This window comes from Protopterus annectens, chromosome 14.part0 (assembly GCF_019279795.1).
Source record: "Protopterus annectens isolate FY-2018-M chromosome 14.part0, PAN1.0, whole genome shotgun sequence".
NCBI classification, from domain to species: Eukaryota; Metazoa; Chordata; order Ceratodontiformes; family Protopteridae; genus Protopterus; species Protopterus annectens.
Window position 1 is genome coordinate 142,424,826 of NC_056748.1, and position 20,000 is coordinate 142,444,825.

Below are 20,000 nucleotides of genomic sequence, written 5' to 3' on the forward strand. Positions count from 1 at the left end.
CCTGTAATGCTTTTCCCTGGCAATCATTTCTATACCAAATATTGCGTAAAAGGTACAATGCTTTAACAGTTAAATGTCAAATCTACCAAATGTCACTTAAGGTAGAGACACTACAATTGTATTCTTTTGCTAAGCACAGTGATTTGTCTCACTAGCACAGCAACACAATTTTTTTTTTTTTGCGATGTGGACAACTCAATACAAGTTTATAATTCACCTGCTTTCTAACTATAACCCCAGCGCCAGTAACTGGTTATATGACTATCAGACCCCTCAACTGTCCAGATTCTCACAGAATGTCAAGATTTGTCCCTCATATTTTTGGTCTGCTCCTCATAAAATGTGTGGGGTTTTTTCTGGCAAATCACTGGGGATTTAAGTCACCACATAATGACATAGTTACAGACTACATATCTTTCAGAAATGCATGCTAACACAAATTCTGTTATTCTATCAACTTTCTAAGCTTATAAGAACAATATTTAAACTTTGTCCCTATTTTTGGGCCTTTGTACCCCCCATTACTTTAGGCTTTGTCCAGATTTCTTGTACTTAAAGGTTGAGAGGTATGCTGACAAATACTTTTTCAAACTACAGCTTTCAGATTTTCTGCTGAAAAAAAGTAATCTCCTCATTAAAGCTCATTGAAAGGTGGCATTTCTCTTTAACCGCGTCCCCCAAAGTGTAATGACCCTGCAGTGGGTTCTGTAAGTTAAAAGTCTGTAGCTGGCAAAATTGCAACTATGGCGTGTGTGAAGATTATGTCCCCATGAAAAAAAGTTTTAACATTTCACCTGACATACTTAAAATTATTTTTAGTCAGGACTGCATGCAGTGAAATCACCTTCAGCCAGTGACTGAATGTACAATGCACTGCATATTACTCAAAGACAAATGCATTTTTAATGCGATAAGGGTGCACCCAGTGTCATGACTGTAGTTACTACGAGTACTATGCAACTTCTAGTCATTCCTTAATGCTAACATGCTGATTAAAACTGACAGGAAAACTTCCATCTCCTGTCCTGCATGCTGTTTTGCCTTCTGTACCTCTAGTTTCACTTACGCATTCACTTAATGGTACAAGGGAATGCTTAAACTGCTGACCTAGCTCTTACAGGTTCTCACCGAGGTTGCACACAGCTAATAAGTATCAACATCGTTTGAGGTGAAGCACTAAATAAATGCACAGTTCAATACAGGAAGGATGATGACAAACGTTTTAATCACTGCCACATCCATGCAAAACATCCTGCAATGCTCTGCAACCTCAGAACGGTCATGTGGTGTAACAGTACATATGTATTAGGTGCATAGGTGTTTACTAGCCTAATGTCCGCAGGGGCCTTTTAAGCCTAGCCATGCATCCAAAATCTCTTACAAATTCTGGTACCCTTGATAGGTGTAAGCAGGGGCTTGGGAGACGAAACATTTGCATTTTTAATATACACAGAACAGTAACCGGAGACTGCTGCATGCTTCGAGTCTCTGAAAAGATCAAGTAAAATGAAAATTTGTTCTGCACAAACAGGGGTTAACAAAGTTTTCAACAGGACGTGATAATAAATTGTTGATTATGTTATTTTTTCCTAAATAAATAAAGCAATGTCTGGGGTATTGCACAAAATAAATGGATTATTTAGAAAAGAATATCAAACAAACTACAGGAAAAAATCAGTCTCTCATATCTTTAAAATCTACATCTCGCCCAAGACCACCAGTTATTGGAGAGCCGCCATTCTGCCTCTCAGTAGCCATCTTGAGATTGGTGCTTCTGTTGTGCTCCTGCTGAGAGAAGGGACATTATTTGATGGAGACTGCTGATCCCCAAAAAGCCTGTTGCCAGCATCTCATCTTAAGATTACTGCTACTGTTTTGCTTCTGGTGAGAGAAGACACAAAGAAGCATTGTATCCCAGCAGCATGAAGGTGTAGTGAGACCAGCACTGGTAGCAGGCAGGCAGAGGTACAGCCCCAGTATTCATCATTCTTGATAGAAGTAATTATTTTTTGTTTTCACTAACTGCTGCTTGATTAGCTACTGTCTAACCTAAATAAGTCATCCATCATAAATCTTCAGGGTCTACTTCAGTAGTTTCCCCTTCAAGTGTTTGGCAGTGCCCTGTACAGGCACTTTGAATAACCATTTACCTGCAACAGCCCCCTTAAAATTCCAACAATACCTAGCTGAACACAGGGCAACTAGTTTGCAGTGACAAGCACCACCCCAGAGCTGCAAACCAGATACTGTTGACATTACTTTACATTCTCACTGCAGCCATCAAATCAATAAAAAAGGGCCTGTTGCCATGGACATGCACTTTCCCACTGTGTCCATTAATAGCTTGGTAGATATGGTCATCTTGAGGCAATGTAGACATTGTCTCATATTTACTGAAGACCAGCTCATTCTCAAACAAACCGATAAGGTATGTAAGTGTGATGTATTTACACAATGTCCCTGGAGGCAAAGCTCTCACATAAAAACATTCCTAATGTCAATCAGGTTGTCAGCGGCACACACGCTGGACCAGTCACATGCAGTACAAAGTAGACCCATCACACACAGTACAAAACAGATCTATCACACACAGTACAAAGCAGACCCATCACACACAGTACAAAGCAGAACCATCACACACAGTACAAAGCAGACCCATCACACACAGTACAAAGCAGACCCATCACACACAGTACAAAGCAGACCCATCACCCACAGTACAAAGCAGACCCATCACACACAGTACAAAGCAGACCCATCACACACAGTACAAAGCAGACCCATCACACACAGTACAAAGCAGACCCATCACCCACAATACAAAGCAGACCCATCACACACAATACAAAGCAGACCCCATCACACATAGTACAAAGCAGAACCATCACACATAGTTCAAAGCATTCACATAGACCTACATACCCTTAGGCACTTCACTGTAACTTTTGTAAAACCCAAAAAACTCCTAAATGAAGTACAGGTAACAAATTCCCACACCAGCCCCAAATGCACTCTTTCAAAACAACACCCACATCCACACATAGAGCCACATCTCATGGGGCCTCTACTTCTAACCCATAAGGCAAGTCACCACACAATCCGGGATTCTGGTTATTGGAGACTCCATTGTGAGACACCCTAATGTCCTTCTCACCAGGCTGAGTAAGGAGACAGTCACAATCAGCTACTTATCTGGGGTCAGGATCCATCACTACTTATCTGGGGCCAGGATCCATCACGTTATACACACTCTAGGGTCACTGAACCACAACTACCAGTATGAAGAGAGACATCTTGGAGCCCTCAGAAGGTGTGTCGTAGGGTGGTATGAGCTTAACGTTGAGCAACATTCTACCTTCTCAGAGGATGATGCCACAATATGAACAGAAGATGACCGACTTCAATAATTGGGTTAGTTTCTGGTGTCTAAGGGGGTGCAATATTTTTCCGCATGGAATGAGATGGACAACCGATCACTTGCTTTGCCAGGGATGGTCTGCACCCCTCACTCTAGATTTTCAAATATTAGCTAAAACACTGTTCTCCCCATAGTGCCTTTTTTATAATACTTCAAACATAGTAAGTCAAATGAAGAAGAAACTCTGCAGTGTGCACAGTGTAAAGTTCACTCCTTAAATTATGTTATGCACCTAGTTTACCCAACTAGGATTGCTTGATTGTGTGTTTCAATAAAGGATATTCCATTTTTAACTCAACTGTGGAGTACCTACTATTACATTATTTTGTAGAACGTATTTTAAAGTTCAGTTTTTAATAGTGAACTAAGTGCATAACATATTTCAGGGAGTGAACTTCACACCCTCCACACTGCAAAGTTTCTTCTTGGTTTATTTTTCAACCAATATAGGTTGCATACTGGGTTTTATGAGACTTTGAGGGATATCACTGATTTTTCTTTTTGCAAACATAGTAAATCAAAACCAAGAAATTCTAAATGTCTTACTGTTAAATGCTAGGAGTCTAACCAAGAAACTCCACTCCCTACAAGCTCTCCTCACCTTAGAGGATGACCATGCCTGTGCGGTCACTGAGACATGTTTTAAAGGCAAAGAGAGTACCCTGGCAGTACAAGAGTATAATGGCTTCCAGACATTTAGACCAGCTACTGCACAGGCAGAGGACTAAATGAGGAGGGGTCTTGATTTACATGAAAATATAAATGTACCTCAGGGATGGCCAAACAGGATGATGCAGCTGAGCTTCTCCAAATTCAAATCACCAATCCAATACCACTTCCTTCCAAGATGTAGATCTCACTCTATGACCTAGGACACTAATAACACATACTTAAACTATGCACCATCCAACTCAATGTCATACTCATGGGTGACTTTAATTGTCGCATTATTAACTGGGAATTATATATGACATGAAACTTACAGGCACAGAGATTCCTGGATTTTGTTAAAGTCCCTGGACCTCATAATCGGCACATCGACCGGGACACAAAAATACTGATTTGGTACTCAGTAATATGGGGGGGGACCTGCACACCCCCTAAGGTAATATCCTCCCTGGTAAGGCCAGACTACACAATGGTCCCCTTTGAAATAAAAATAAAACCAGGAACTCTATCTCTGGAATGATCAGGAACTACTTTAAGGCTAACGCCCTACTATTAAGTGGAAACCAAACAAAGCTTCAAGCCCCCTAAATAATGAGAACATTGCTGTCTAGGCAGAATTCTTCACAGACACCTATGCAAGCATGTTAATAGCTGCATAGAAGCAACTGTAACCACCAGGAATAAGTACAGAACTAACTCAAAAAACAAGCCATCCTGGTGGAATCATAACATTAACAGGATGTATAACAGAAGGGAGAGAATTATGGCAAAATTAGGAGGTGCAGCACCCAGCAGGATAAAAGCACTCTCATCAAACTAAACAAACAACACATAGGACAAATAAAGTCTACCAATGCCAAATTTGACGTAAATCTGGCCTCCCGGACCAAGGACAACCACAAGATATCCTTTAGCTATGTCTGCAACCTTAAAGGCAATAAACAATTGCGTGCAGAGCGCATTATTAATGGAGACACTTACACTGAGCCAGAAGATATGGCAAACCTACTGGCAGACAAATTCAGTTTGAACTTAACTCCCATCTCCTCCCTCAGCCTCACCTCAGGAAATACCATCAAATGTAACTGTCACTACTACCACTAGGGAATAAGTCCTCAATGGTCTCTCTAAGGACTTTGAGAAGGTCATTAAAGCAATGGATGATGGTAAAATGGTTCATACCATGCACCTTGACTTGGCCAATGCATCCAAAACAATACCTTCCTCAGTCATTGTTTACAAACTCAAGAGGTTATATATAAATCCTTATGCTGCCAGGTGGACAGCCAGCTGTCTCACAGAAAGAACCCAGGAAGTTTGAAATGGGGAGTCCATTTCTACAAAGAGGCCAGTCGCAAGTGGAGTCCCACAGGGATCAGTCCTAGGACTGATCCTTTCTGGCATCTACTTCCTTAAAGTCAAGGCCTGCATGTTGGACCTCTGACTGACCAAATTTGCACAATTGCAAATTACGAGGAGTCAAAGAATCTCCCACTGACACTAATGTTCTTCTGGGAGGGCTGACACAGACAAACTGGTGTCAGAGCCATGGACTAAATCTAAATGCCAAGAAATGTATAACAGTATACTTTGGTAAGTCATCTACCACTGGTGACTATCATACTGCCAACATACCCCTAACAGCTGACCCAGTAGTCAGGGACTTGGGGATAAACACAGTATTCTAGCCTTTGACCATCACATGTCTACAGTACTGAGGAAATCATTCTATGCTGCGCAACTTATAAACAAAGTTATGGCATCTAAGTCCAAGGAAGCCATTGTTCCGCTGTATTCAGCATGCATCAGACCTATCATTAAGTATAATACCCACTTTGGTATGTACTTTTCCATGCACATCCAATAATTGGAACATCCACAGAGGTTATTCGGTAAAATAATATAGGGCATAACACGTCCTATGTAGACCGCCTTACAGCCCTATCTCTGTATTCTGTTTTGCCTGGCATACAAAGTACTGTTGGACCCTGCCTGATCACCTCCTGCATATGCCCAAAACAAACAGTTCCAGCATTACCAATTGTAAAAACTTAAACCTTGCTTGTGATATAAATAGGACATGCTGGACAAAGTACAGTTGTGTACACTTATCATAAATGTAGATGTCTGAGTGTATTCACTGTTGCAGTCATTACATTTGGGTAATCTGCTGGCAGGTTCCTCTCAGTCGGCCTGAATTCCAAAGTCTTGGGTCCTGCATTGGTTTCTGTCTCCTCTTCCATGACGTCAGGTTGTCAGGGGTATAAAACATGCAGCCAACGCCATTTTCTTTAGTTTTTCTTGCCCCAGATGTCAGGTGCCCCCAAAAAGGTAGCAAAAAAAAAAAAAAATATATATATATATATATATATATATATATATATATATATCTATATATATATACATGCATCAATATAAACTTTACCTTCATCTACAAGCAAACACACCACATAGGTTGTAGAAGATAGTGAAGGACAGATAAACTCCAGAATGACAGGGGGATGGCGAGAGGGTAACCTGGACTGCAACAGTGAATACACTCAAACGTCTACATTTATGGTAAGTGTACATAGCTGTACTATGTTCTTCGTGTTTCACTGTTGCAATCATTACATATGGGTAGAATCCTAAAGCTATGGTTGGAAGGCTGGAGCTAAACAGCATTAGGTGCAGCTATAAGGCCCTACAGCACTGCAGTGGCAAAGCCTGCCCTGGACTTAGAGTAGAGAGGCAAATGATAACGCTTTGTGAAAGTGTGAACAGAACTCCAAGTAGCAGCCTCTAGAATGTCTTTGTTTGGTACTCCTCTGAGAAAGGCTGCTGAAGTAGCTGCAGCTCTGGTGGAATGAGACCTAATGCCCTTGGGCACAGGTTTACCATGGTGTAAGTAGCAGAAACGGATGCAGTGGCTTATCCACTTTGAAATTGTCTGCTTTGAAATAGCCTTGCCTTCTGATCCTGCAGCATATGTCACTAGTAATTGCTCCATTTTTCTTAGAGCTTCAGTCCTGCTCAAGTAGAATCTTAGCTGTCTGTGTATGTCCAAGGAATGCAGAATTCTCTCCCCATTGTTCTGAGGATTTGGATAAAAAGTTGGCAGATTAATTGTTTGGTTAAGAGCCACACTGGAAACCACCTCAGGCACAAATGTAGAATTTGTCCTAAGAGACACCCTGTCTGGGTAAAATATGACAAAAGGCTCTACAGACATGAGGGCCTGTAGCTCTGAAACTCTTCTTGCTGGATTAATTGCTAGTAGCAGAGTTGTTTTCCATGATAAGAACTTTATATCAGAGGTGGTTCAAATGGAGGCAAGGTGAGCTTTTCCAACTCATAACTGAGGTCCCATGCAGGTAATGGTGATCTTCTAGGAGGCCTTAAATTTTTGGCCCCTCTAAGATACTGCTTTAGTAAAGGATGAGAAAAGATTGGTGGCTCTGTATTGTAATGAGCTGAAATGGCAGAGGCATGGATTTTAATTGATGAGAAAGGCTTTTGTCAAGCATCTCAGTTAAGTATTGTAATATCTGAGGAATATTTGGTTCTGCTGTATCAGTTCCTTGCGTTTGATTCCAAGCATGGAATCTCTTCCATTTATCAGCATAAGATTTTCTAGTACTAGGCCTTCTGGCTTCCAAAATGACATCCATCACAGCTTTACTGAGATGAGCTGTTTGTATAACTACATGATCAGACATGCTGCCAGGTTCAGTGTTTGGAGTTGATTGTGCAGGATCTGATTGTTTTGCTGGGACAGGAGTTGAGGTTTTTGAGGTAAGGTCCAAACTGGGTATTGAGACCAGTTCCTTAGACTTGGGTACCAGTATTGGCAGGGCCAGTCCGGGGCAATTAATATCATCTTTGGTTTCTCTTGTCTGACTTTTAGGAGGACCTTGGGACGAAGAGGCAGAGGAGGAAAGTTGTAAACTGATAGGTTTTTTCAACTGAAGGATAGGGCGTCCACTTTCCATGCTTGTCTGTGATAAGTCCTTGTGCAGAATCTTTTCAATTGATAATTTTGAGGAGAGGCAAATAGATCTATGTCTGGGCTCCCCCATTTCTCTGTTATCATGCTGAAGACTTGTGGATTTAGTTTCCACTCATGAGGATCCATAAGGTTTCTGCTTAAATCGTCTGCCAGAGTGTTTTGTTTTCCTGGCAGGAATTGAGCTTGAAGATGTATTTGGTAGGTCAAAGCTGTGTCCCATAATGCCATGGCTAATCTGCAAAGGGGGTATGAGTGTGTACCCCCTTGCTTGTTTATAAACCACATGACCATGGTGTTATCCGTCTTTATCAGTAGTTGTCCTGGATAAAGTAAGTCCTTGAAGGCTGTTAGGGCATTTTGAACAGCTAGCATCTCTTTCTGGTTGATATGTAGATGCATTTGTTTTGGGGTCCATATGCCCTGAATGCATCTTCCAGACATGTGGGTCCCCCAGGCATAATCTGATGCATCTGTTGTTAAGGTTTGGCTGGCAGGGGATAGAGTGAAGGCCCGTCCCATGTTTTGGTGACATGCCTTTGCCCACCATAGAAACTCCTGTTGTAGGCAGGGAATGAGAGGAATCATTGTTTCCAGACTGTGACAATGTTGACTCCATAACCTTTTTAGGTACCATTGAAGTTTCTTCATATGCAGTCTTGCATATGGAATCAGTAGGATGCAGGATGCCATGAACCCCAAAGCCTGCAGAGTTTGTCTTGCAGATAACTGGGTTTTTGTTGCCATCAGTTTGAAGTAAGTAGTCAGTTGCCTTTGTTTGTCTGGCGTGAGGTAAGCCATCTGGGCAGTTGTATTCAAGCTTGCACCCAGGAATGTTATCTTTTGAGAGGGTACAAGCTGTGATTTATTTTCATTTATTGTGTACCCTAGGCATGTTAGAAGCCTTTTCACAAACGCCAGGTGTTGAAGAAGAATGTCCTTGTTCTCTGCTTGAATGAAAAAGTCGTCCAAGTAAGGATATATTTGTACACTTCTTTGTCTGCAAAATGCAATTACTGGTGCCAGGCACTTTGTAAAGACCCTGGGCGCAGTAGATAAGCCAAAGGGCAGTGCAGAGAATTGGTAATGCATTAAGCCAGCCTTGAATCTGAGGCATCTTCTGCACGATTGTCTTATTGGGACATGCAGGTATGCCTCTTTTAGGACCAATGTCACCAGCCAAGCATTCTTGCCCAGCATAGGCAGAAGCTGCTGCAAGGTCAGCATTTTGAATTTTGGAATGTCCAGGTATGTGTTCAAAATCGATAAATCCAGTATTGGCCACCAGGCCTTGTCCTTTCTGGGTACCAAGAACAGTCTTGAGTAAAAACCTTGTCCTTTTTCCTGTTCTGGTACTGGATGAATGGCCCCCATATCCATGAGGGACATAACCTGTTTCTGTGCCTCTGCCCATTGATTTTTTGGCAGATCTGGCCAACCGTTTCCTATTGGCAGAGTGTGGAAAGTAAATCTGTATCCCTGTAATACTATGTTTAGCACCCACTTGTCCTGGGTTATTAACTGCCAATTTTGAGCAAAAAGTGCTAATTTTCCCCCTAAGGGTGCTGCCAAAAGAGAAGTGCTTGGTGTAGGCAGAGGGAAGTCATTGGGACTGTTTTTTGTAAGGTTGAGCTTTATCTCCTCCAGATTTGGAGGTAGAAGCGCCCCATTGCTTTGACCTGTATGAATCTTGCACCTGGTATCTGGAAACCTTAGGGCGTCTGGATTTGCCCCTTTGAGCTCTGTCTGACACAGGAAAGGACCAATTTTTTGTAGGCCAGCGTCTACTGAATCTTGGTGGTTGCACTTGTAAGAAGTCTTTAACAGTTTGCATAGGTTCATAGGTTGATACTAGGCTATCTGCCCTAGGGCATTTACAAGCCTAGCCAGAGTGTGTTTGGCATTTGCCACCCTTCTTAGATTAGTTGACTGTGCCTCTGTATAGTAGGTCACAGAAGATAGCCCATTTAAGGTTAGTTTACCGTGCCTCTGTCTAGCAGTGACACAGAAGAGATTCCAGGGGTAAATTTATGATCTCCCATCCAAACGTCAAGATTCTTCTTGAAGAGGGTCATTTGAGGGGCTCTGTCTGACATGGATTGGGATTTTGTTCCAGAGTGAGGGGAGCCTCTGGGATATAAATCTGTCCCTCCAGCATGTTCTATTTACTTCTGTGTTGAGGTTTAAGTCACTGGAGCATGTAGTTCTAATGGATTTGGATTTCTTGAGGTGGAGCATGTCAATTAATTCTGGGTTGGACATGGCTTTATACGTCAGGCACAGATTGCCTCTGAGTAGGCGGTAAGCAATTGAGTAGAGCTGGAGTCTCTTTAGCCTAACTGAGTAGGGCATCTGTTTGAGTCCCTTGATCCTCTTGGTGAGGTACTTTTGGGGTCTTTCTAGTTGTAGCAGGTGTTGGGTAAGGTACATCCCAAATGGGGCATTGTATTCAATTATGGGCCTGATGAGTGATGAGTAGAGAGGCACAATGACCTCTCTTGATCTAGATGTGAACCCCTTCGTGATAAGGTGGGCTATATAGAATGTCTTTCTAACCACTTTGACAATGTGATTGTCAAAGGAGAGATTGCAATCTACTTGGGTCCCCAAATCCCTAATTACATCTTCCGTACTTAATGGATTACCACCTATGTGGTAATTTGTGGGCACTTTGTTTTTCCCAAAGGGGATGACTATGCATTTTTTGGCATTTAGCTTTAGGCCATGGCTCTGGCACCAGTTATCCATCTCTGTGAGACCTTTTTGGAGGATGCTTGTGTCAGGTGACGAGTCGATTTTGGCCCCCAGTTTGCAGTCATCTGCAAACTTTGTCAGCCATAGTCCTCCTGTGTTAGCCTGTACCTCAGAGAAATATATACTGAACAAGAGAGGTCCCAGGACTGAGCTTTGTGGGACACCACTTGTAACTGGTTTAGAGTCTGACATGGCACCTGCAATTCTGACCATGTGAGTTCTATCCCTAAGCCAGTTTGCAGCCCATCTTGTGACATAGGGGTTGATATTTAAGCTGGTGAGCTTATTTATGATGACCGAGTGAGGTACTGTGTCGAAGGCTTTTGCAAGGTCAAGGCAGACTGTGTGGACTACCTTCCCTTCGTCTATGGCCTTGGTGACTGTTTCAAAGAAATTGACCAGGTTCAAGAGGCAAGATCTGCCCTTAACAAAGCCGAATTGGGTAGGATCCAGTGTTTGGAGGTTCCCAATGTCTTTGTTTATGAGTTCCATGATGATACGCTCCATAGCTTTGCAGACCAGGCAAGTTAGGCTTATAGGGCGATAGTTTCCAGGGTCCGTTGTGGCACCACCTTTATGGAGTGGGACCACTGTTGCTGTACGCCATTCTTTGGGTACATATCCTATTGTAAGGCTGAGACTGAACAATGATTTTAAGTGAGGATTCAGTTCTTCTTGGAGCTCATGTAAAACGCAGCCCGGGACACCATCTGGTCCCATTGATGCTGTGTTTTTTGCTTTGGAAAGGGCAGCTCTCACCTGTGCATCTGTGATGTCAGGGAGGCTACACTCTGTTGGGATAGTCATTTGCTCATTTGGGGGGGAGAAGTTTGCACTGAACCTGTCTGCCAGGATGTTGGCAATGTCTGTGGGTTCAGTGTAATTTTTGTCATTTTGCACTAACTCAGAGCATATCTGGGAGTTTCCACCCAGGTTTCTGAATTAACTAAAGAAAGCCTAAAGACTTAGCTTTGTCTTCCATTTTCTTTAAAACCTCTCCTGCCTTAATACCAAACAGAGTATCATGCTGTAAAGGTGCATCTAGCAATTTAGCTTTAACATGATCAGACAAATTTTGTTCCTTTAGCCAGGCATGCCTCCTAATCACAGATCCAGTAACAGCGGCCCTGCAGAAGGCCTCTAAGGAGTCAAAACCACATTGCAAAGTATGCTTTCCAACCTGTTCAGCTGTATGCAATAATTCCTGCAATTCTTTATTTTCTGCATATTCAGAAATCAACATTATTTTCTGTTTCAGCAATCCCATAACATGTTGTTGATACTTAAGCATATGAAATTGACAGTTTAAGGCACTGATTGCCAAGGTTGCAGATATATAAACCTTTTTTCCCCCATCTGTCCAGTGCCCTTGAATCTCTGTCAGAGGGGGTAGGATTTTTTGCTGTTGCGGCCTTAACTCCCTTTGTACCCTGTGAAATAGTTTCAGGATCAGCAGCAAGGTTTTTAAATAAAAATTTATGTGAGTCAGGGACCCTGTAATATCTGTCAGGCTTACTGGGAGCTGGAGGTAAGGAGTCAGAGGTCAAGCTTGACTCCAAAAACACATCAACCACAATGTCTAAAACAGGAGGAATGGCTAAAGGCCTGTGCTGAGGGAGAAGAAGGAAATCCCTGACCCTCTTTTTTGATTGTGAGAAATCTTGACTCTCCCAGTGAAAATGCTCTCTCAAAGTATGCAAGGTTTCACCAAATGAATAATCCTCAGGAGGAGATGCAGATTGTATAGACTCCTCTGCATCAGAATCCTCATAGGGAGGTATAGATAATTCCTAATCAGAAGACGAATCAGAAGAAATAGAAACCTGATCTGAAGATTCATAATCAGTGTCTTGCCTAGGTCTCTTATCTGGAGGGGGATGGGTACCCCTGAACAAGGTAATAAGGTCTTCAGCCATTTTGGTCATCTGTTTTTTACTCATAGAGGCCTGTGCATGTGGCTCATGTATCATTTTCTTAGTTTTAGAAGTTGCTTTTGCAGCTGTCGTCAGTTTGATATACAAATGTTGAGGTCTGAATACACCCTCAGAAGCCGGTGCCTGCTCTGCGGCTCCGGACCAATCCGTGGGAGATACATCCATCGGTCCAATACCTTGAGTATCTTGCGGCATGCTGGACTCCACATGGGTGTTGGTAGAGGCCTGCGACTTGAAGGTAGCAGGTATCAGGGGCTGCAAAAGCACCTGAGTACCGGCGAACAGGCAACTGGCTTAGGGGAGGCTTCGTCGTCAGTTTTGGATCTCGACTGCCTTTCTCTGTCCTTTTCTTTGTGTTTTTTATGTACTCCGGTAGTCGGATTGTTATCCGACGACATTTCTGGGTAGTTAAATCTGTTTCCAAAATATTTTGAAGCAAAACTATACCTACTCTTAATAGTGCGTTCGTTAAATCTGGCACAAAACCGACAGCCAGGCACGTTGTGATCATGGCCTAGGCAAGGAATACAGTATAAATGGAAATCCTTATGAGGTATTTGCTTCCCACAAGTAATACAATTATTAACTTTTTCTGACATCGGTATGGAGCAAGAAAAAAGTTTACCCATTGGGGTACTTAGCTTTAGTGAAGACTTCGGTTCTGAAACTCAGATGTGAATATTTCAGTAGTCGTCCGACCAGCACTTGCAAAATGCTTCTGCTTCAGGCACCGCGTGGCAAGAAAGACTAAAGAAAATGGCGTCGGCTGCATGTTTTATACCCCTGACAACCTTATGTCATGGAAGAGGAGACAGCAACTGATGCAGGACCCAAGACTTTGAAATTCAGTCCGACTGAGGGCAACCTGCCAGCAGATTACCTAAATGTAATGACTGCAACAGTGAAACACGAAGTACATCAGGTATGTATCCCAGAGACTCCCCTGTCTCTGGAACAGGGTCCACATCCATGTATAGGAGAGCTCCTCCCTATCCCAATTCCAATGTAACTTGGTCACTGAATGGGGAACAGGAAATTCAACCCTGGTTTGGCACCCACGTCTCCAAAGGATAGAGGCAGCCTGTAAATGCTTCATCTCCTAGGCCCCTGCTTGTAAATTTTTCATCTCTCAACCCCCTGCTTACACTTATTAAGGGTACCAGAACTTGTCAGAGATTTGAGATTCATGGCTAGGCTTAATAATGCCCCAGTGGTCATTAGTTACAACTATGAACTTATGACTTTCTAACAGAGGTGTAACAAGTTACTGCATGCAATACACAGACTGGTAGTCACACTGAGTTTGTTTCTGAAAGGTATGCAGTTGACAAAATGCTGCAGGGATAGCTGCTGTAAATATGAGGGCAGTACTTCTGATCCTCAAAACTGCCACACTGTTACTTTATGAATGGGAGTTTTATACTTAGTCTGAGCTTCAAATATCTCACAGTATTCCCCTTACTCTGAGGGACAGCTGTCCATCCATCCATCCACAGCCTCTTTTCCCCATTTTTACACACGAGGTCAGTGTGTCACTTCAACAGTGACAATCATTTAGAGCCAAGGTTTACACCATCAGGTGGCTAGCTCTGCCACGGTATTTTTTCCAAAGCACACACTTGCATGCACAGTCACACCTATTGGCAGTTTAGAGTGTCCAATCCACCTACTGCATATCTTTGGAATGTGGGAGGATACCCAAGCACCCAAAGGAAACTTACACGAACATAGGCAGGACATACAGACTCCACACAGAAGGTACCCCAGCCAAGGATCGATACAGGGAAGCTCTTACTGTGAGGTGACAACACCCTCCGCTGCATCACTGTGCTGAGAGAGATCTATATCTTCCTGGAAGTATTGATGGGAGGAGGGTACAGCCTACCATGTCAAGGCATGTGGGAGTGGGGCTGCACTTCCCCTGTAAAAATTCCCTCACAGTATTAATAGTGAATTCTGAAATTTGCTGAATTTTTTTTAATGTTTCAGAAACCAGTCATTTGGTGGCCAATCGTCACAGGTGGCCATCGTTCAGTGGACAGCAATGCTGTCTCAGAGTGATTGGTTCTTTGCCTCACATCTGTGATAACTTCTGGGGTAACTTGAGTGTGAAAAACAGCCGTTCTCCCCATATATGCATAGGCTATCACAGGGATTTTCCTGTCATTCCAAATACTGATGAGACTAAACTGATCACAGGTCTGCATCTAACTGTGTATATGTGGTCAGCAACGGACTGATGTCCTGTCTGGGCCTAGGCTCCATCTTGCACCATCTTCTTGCAAGGATAAATTCCCCTCCAGCCCCATCCCCAAAACAATTATCTAAATGGGAAAAAGTAGGTACAGAAAGAAGGGTGAAGATTAGTTGTATCCAGTGCTGTGACAGTCTGAAGTCTAAATAACCTAAATGCAGCAGGATTTTTATTACTGCTCTCAAACTCTGCTGCACTAGCATATTACGTTTACAGTTTACTATTCAGATATAAGTGAAACAGAAAAGGCATTAATAAATACAGCACTCTGTGACTGTTCCTTAGTCATATAGTTATATGATAGGAAAATAAAGAAGACAAGGCCAAAAGGATGCACTTTTAGCTCCTTATCTTTGAACGCTATCATGTCTCATTATACAATCAACGCAAAAAACAGAAATAATCTTAGGAATAAAATCTACAAATGGACATCTTCATGAGACTGCAAAACATGTTGAGAGACTTATTTAAAACATCCGTAGTCTGACACTCCTGACATGTGTGCATAGCAGGAATTTAGAAACTACAAACGAAGCTTACAAATACTTACAGTTGGCACTGATCACCTTTGATTCCTTTTGTCGTACAGTAGCATTTTCCTGTCTGGGCCTGGCAAATGTTTGCATGGCCGTTGCATTTACATGCTGTGGATGAAAGCAGTCATTCAATCAGTTTCATAATAAACCACATGCATAAATAATCATAACAAATGTCAGAAAATACCCAAACCATCATCTGTCTAGCAGTCACATATTTAACTGCTAAGCACAAACTCTGAATAAGAGTTAAACCTATGAAAATTAACAAGTACAGTGTCACATTTTAACAAACTGACCATGTTCTGTTAAGTTCTGTCAGCTATACACATTTTATGTACAGCATAACCTATCAAAAAGGAAAGATACAAGTTTTTTGAAAGAAATACTATCAGAGCCTCTGATCTACATACATACTATCTGTTGATCTTTGATTTATGCATAGGTTTTGACTCTCTCTCTCTATATATGTGTATATATATATATATATATATATATATATATATATATATATATATATATGTATAGACTATATCTACACACACATGCATGTGCAACACACGCACACACATATATGTGTGTATATATATATATATATATATATATATATATATATATATATGTATGTATATATATCTATATATATATATATATATATGTATATCTACATATATATATATATATATCTACACACGCACACACACATATATATATATAGTTACATGGGTTCCGGATGTTTGCTCAAATGAGCAAACGACTGAAACCCAAACGGCCGGGCATACTTATGCGAAAGTGCTTTTCACTGAAGAAGCACTTTCGCATAAGTATGCCTGTTGCTGAGGCTGTACTACAGTGCGGGTAAGGGAAATTTCCCTTTTCCCCACTGTAGTGCAGTCTTGGAGGCAGATTATTAAAGTGGGGGGGTGTGGGGGATGACGAAGCCCCCATGCAAAAATGTAAATGGAGTGTTTTTTTTGTAACACACTTAAACGAAAGCTCTTTTTCGATAAAAGCACTTTTGTTAAAGTGCTTTCGGTTATTCTGGATTCAGACATTTGCTCATTCGAAAAAACGTCCTAGATCCATATACATATATATATATATATATATATATATATATATATATATATATACACACACACACACATATAAGCATAAATATATATATATATATATATATATATATATATACATATATACATATATATATATATATATATATATATATATACACACACACACACACACACACACATAGATCTATATATATATATATATATGTGTGTGTGTGTGTGTGTGTATGTAAATGCATACATTTCTCTGTGTTAAGTATGGAGCTTTTCTCCCCGGGCCTCCACTGAAAAAGAATTTGTGCCCAGTCAGACTTCTCCGGTAAACAAATGCAAAATAATAAAATAACAGCTGTATACACAATTGTCACACAAAATAAATATGTATCCAAAGGCATATCCTGTGACACGTGACATCTTCCATTTATTCATGTCTCTATTACTAAAACTAGTTAACAATGCTAGCTTTATGTCTCTATTACTAAAACTAGTTAACAATGCTAGCATTATGTCTCTATTACTAAAACTAGTTAACAATGCTAGCATTATGTCTCTATTACTAAAACTAGTTAACAATGCTAGCTTTTCTAATATTTCAATTACCAAAACTAGCATTGTAAATGATCTCTTAGTAATACTGTATTGATTTTTAATCATTTTTATCAACATGACAACTAAAATGTATACATGTCCTAACTTAAACATACTGATATTGTGTGACATTAGCATTTATAACTGCATAAACCTGACACACTGCTGTGCCCCAGTCCACACGCACTTTTACTAGATTTTTGATTAGTTTATTTTTATTTGGTATTAGTTTTCTGGTAACTCAGCTATAAAAAGTAACAATAATTCATAACCAGGCCAAATGGGTAGTAAACATTCAAGTTTTAGTGCCGCTAGTTACTACTAATCAAAGCCTTTTACCAATTGTACTTCACAGAATCTCCAGGCAATTACATTTAGTAATCAAAGCTCGGGAAAGTACAGTTGTGTAAAATTATTGTTGAATGATAAGTGGAGACATGATGACAATTTATCAGATAGTTTATTGTTTACCCAACATAGCTCTGTCTGCATGCACATTCTCCATCTTACTTAATCACATCCTCAGTGTTGTTGTCTTTCGGCTTTTCCTGGTTAGGGGTCGCCACAGCGGAACTCCGGTCCACTAATGATTGGCAGTAGATTTTCACAAACGCTGAGGTGCCAGCTCGACGTTCAACCTTCAACAAAGGCATGCCCATTTACGCATGTCTTTTGAACGCCCAGCCAACCGCAGACAGGACATGCAGACTCCACACAGAAGGCACTCCCCACACTCCAGCCGAGAATCAAATGGGAGAACCTCTTGCTGTGAGGCAACAACACTACTGCTGCACCACCGCAGAATAATCACATGCTCAATATAGTTTGCTTAATACCATCCCCCCCCCCCCCGGGCTGGTAAACTTCCTTTAACTCCAGTCACTAATAAGGCACAGACAACAGAACAAAGTCACTGTTCTACAATCTTACCAGTAGATGTCTTTCTCTTCACTGTTGCAGTATTCTTCATCTAAGGGATTGTCTGCCAAGTACAGCCCAATATCCAGCCAATATACCAAAGCCTTCAGCTATTATGGGACCCATATGTCACACGTATGATCCCCGTGCGAGACAAACAGCATAAAGGTGACATACAAATGCTCAGAACTGAAAAAGCCACAGGAGGAACATAATACTCTCAGGGACAAGGAGGAACATATGCATCCAAAAGGATAAAAGAAGAGTGGGCTCCTCACCCAGCAGGGCAACAAAAATACAGGGCAATAGCTAGGACAGAGGGAGAAGGAGGGACCAAATACTGCAACAATGAAGCGAAGGACATCTACTATTATGGTAAGATGTCACACAACTGTACTATGTCCTTCCATATCAGTGCTGTTCTTTACAACAGGGAGAGTACAAGAGCTCAAGAGGAAGCCTAGGAGGAGGATGGCACTGAGGAACCCTCCACAAACCCATGCAGGACAGCCCTGGCAAAGCCTGCTATAGATCCTGGAAAAAACATCTAGCTTGTAATGCTTAGTGAAAGTATGAACAGAGGACCATGTAGCTGCCTCAAGTATGGAATTGGTATCCACACCCTTGAAAAATGCACCAGGTGGCAACTGCTCTAGTAGAATGCGCCTTTACAGTTGAGGAAATACATTTGCCGGAAAAGAATAGCAAATGGACATGACCTTAGAAGTCCATAAGTAGATGATTTGCTTAGAAACAGCCAAACATAAAATCCTGGGATGAAAAGAAACAAAAATATGCTCAGATTTGCAAAGAACTTTCATTTTATCTAAATAATATCTGAGTTGTCTATGACTGCAGAGAAGGAAACATGGAAGGGAGATCAAGACTGGTTAAGGGACAACTCATTGACCACCTTGGGTGTACAGGCAAGACTCATATGAAGAGACACTCTCTATGAAAAACTAAAAAAGTAGGAATAGCCATGACAGCCTGAAGTTCAGACACTCTCTTGGCAGAACTAAGAGCCACAAGAAGAACGGTCTTCAAGTACAATGCTGTAAGAAGTTGAAGAGACAGGTTCAAAAGGAACCTGAATTATATTTTCATGTACAAACCTGAGATACCAAGAAGGTAGAATAGGCTTCTTGGGAGGTCTGATATGAAGGACACCGTTAAGAAACTGTCCAATCTCAAACCTAGAGGTCAGAAGAGCATTCAAGGGCAGACAAAAGTAGAAATTACTGACAGCTGAGCTTTAAGTGAAGAATATGCCAAGCCAGCATGGAGCAGGTCACACAAACAAGGGATGAACCTCCACAGATAGGGGATCCTGCTGGTGAGAGAGGCCTCTGACAGAAAATCTTTTCCATTTGGACATGTATGATTTTTTGGTAGCGGGTTTCCTGGCCTCCTGCAGAACATGGAGCACATCACATGTTTTGTGTGGAAGATGAACCCAGTAAAGTACCTTGTGGTGATTGCCTCAGGCCAAGTGAGAAAGAAGGGGGAGCCAGCAGTGTCTAAGCCAAAAGGGAGTTACCAACAAGATTTTGGGAGAGTCTTCCCTGATCTTGTGCAGAACATGTGGTAACAGACAAAGGCGTGGGGGGTGGGTGGCATACAGAAACATTCCCTTCCAAGGAAAAGACAAGACATCCAGTTTCCAAGTCAGACTACTTGGGAATCCGTAACAGAATAGTAGAAGCTGTCTCTTCAGATGGGAAGCAAATAGACCTACCTGAGGAATACCCCATCAATGGACGATGTCCAGGAATACTTCTTTGTGAAGCATCCATTCATGAGCCTGTGTTCTAGACCTGCTCAGTCTCCCATAAGACTGTGCTCTGAGGGAATGTAAACCACCTGAAGTG

The 20,000-nt window shown here is 41.6% G+C and overlaps 1 protein-coding gene across 1 annotated transcript in view; it reads right to left on the reverse strand.

The window, feature by feature from the left end:
- The window catches only part of ATRNL1 (attractin like 1), a gene marked incomplete in the record, with an annotated part of 6,064,901 nt that overhangs the window by 2,588,605 nt on the left and 3,456,296 nt on the right, over positions 1-20,000 (reverse strand). Inside the window, 1 exon segment of the mRNA XM_044055896.1 lies at positions 15,565-15,658. Within this exon segment, the coding sequence (XP_043911831.1) occupies positions 15,565-15,658 (94 nt within the window).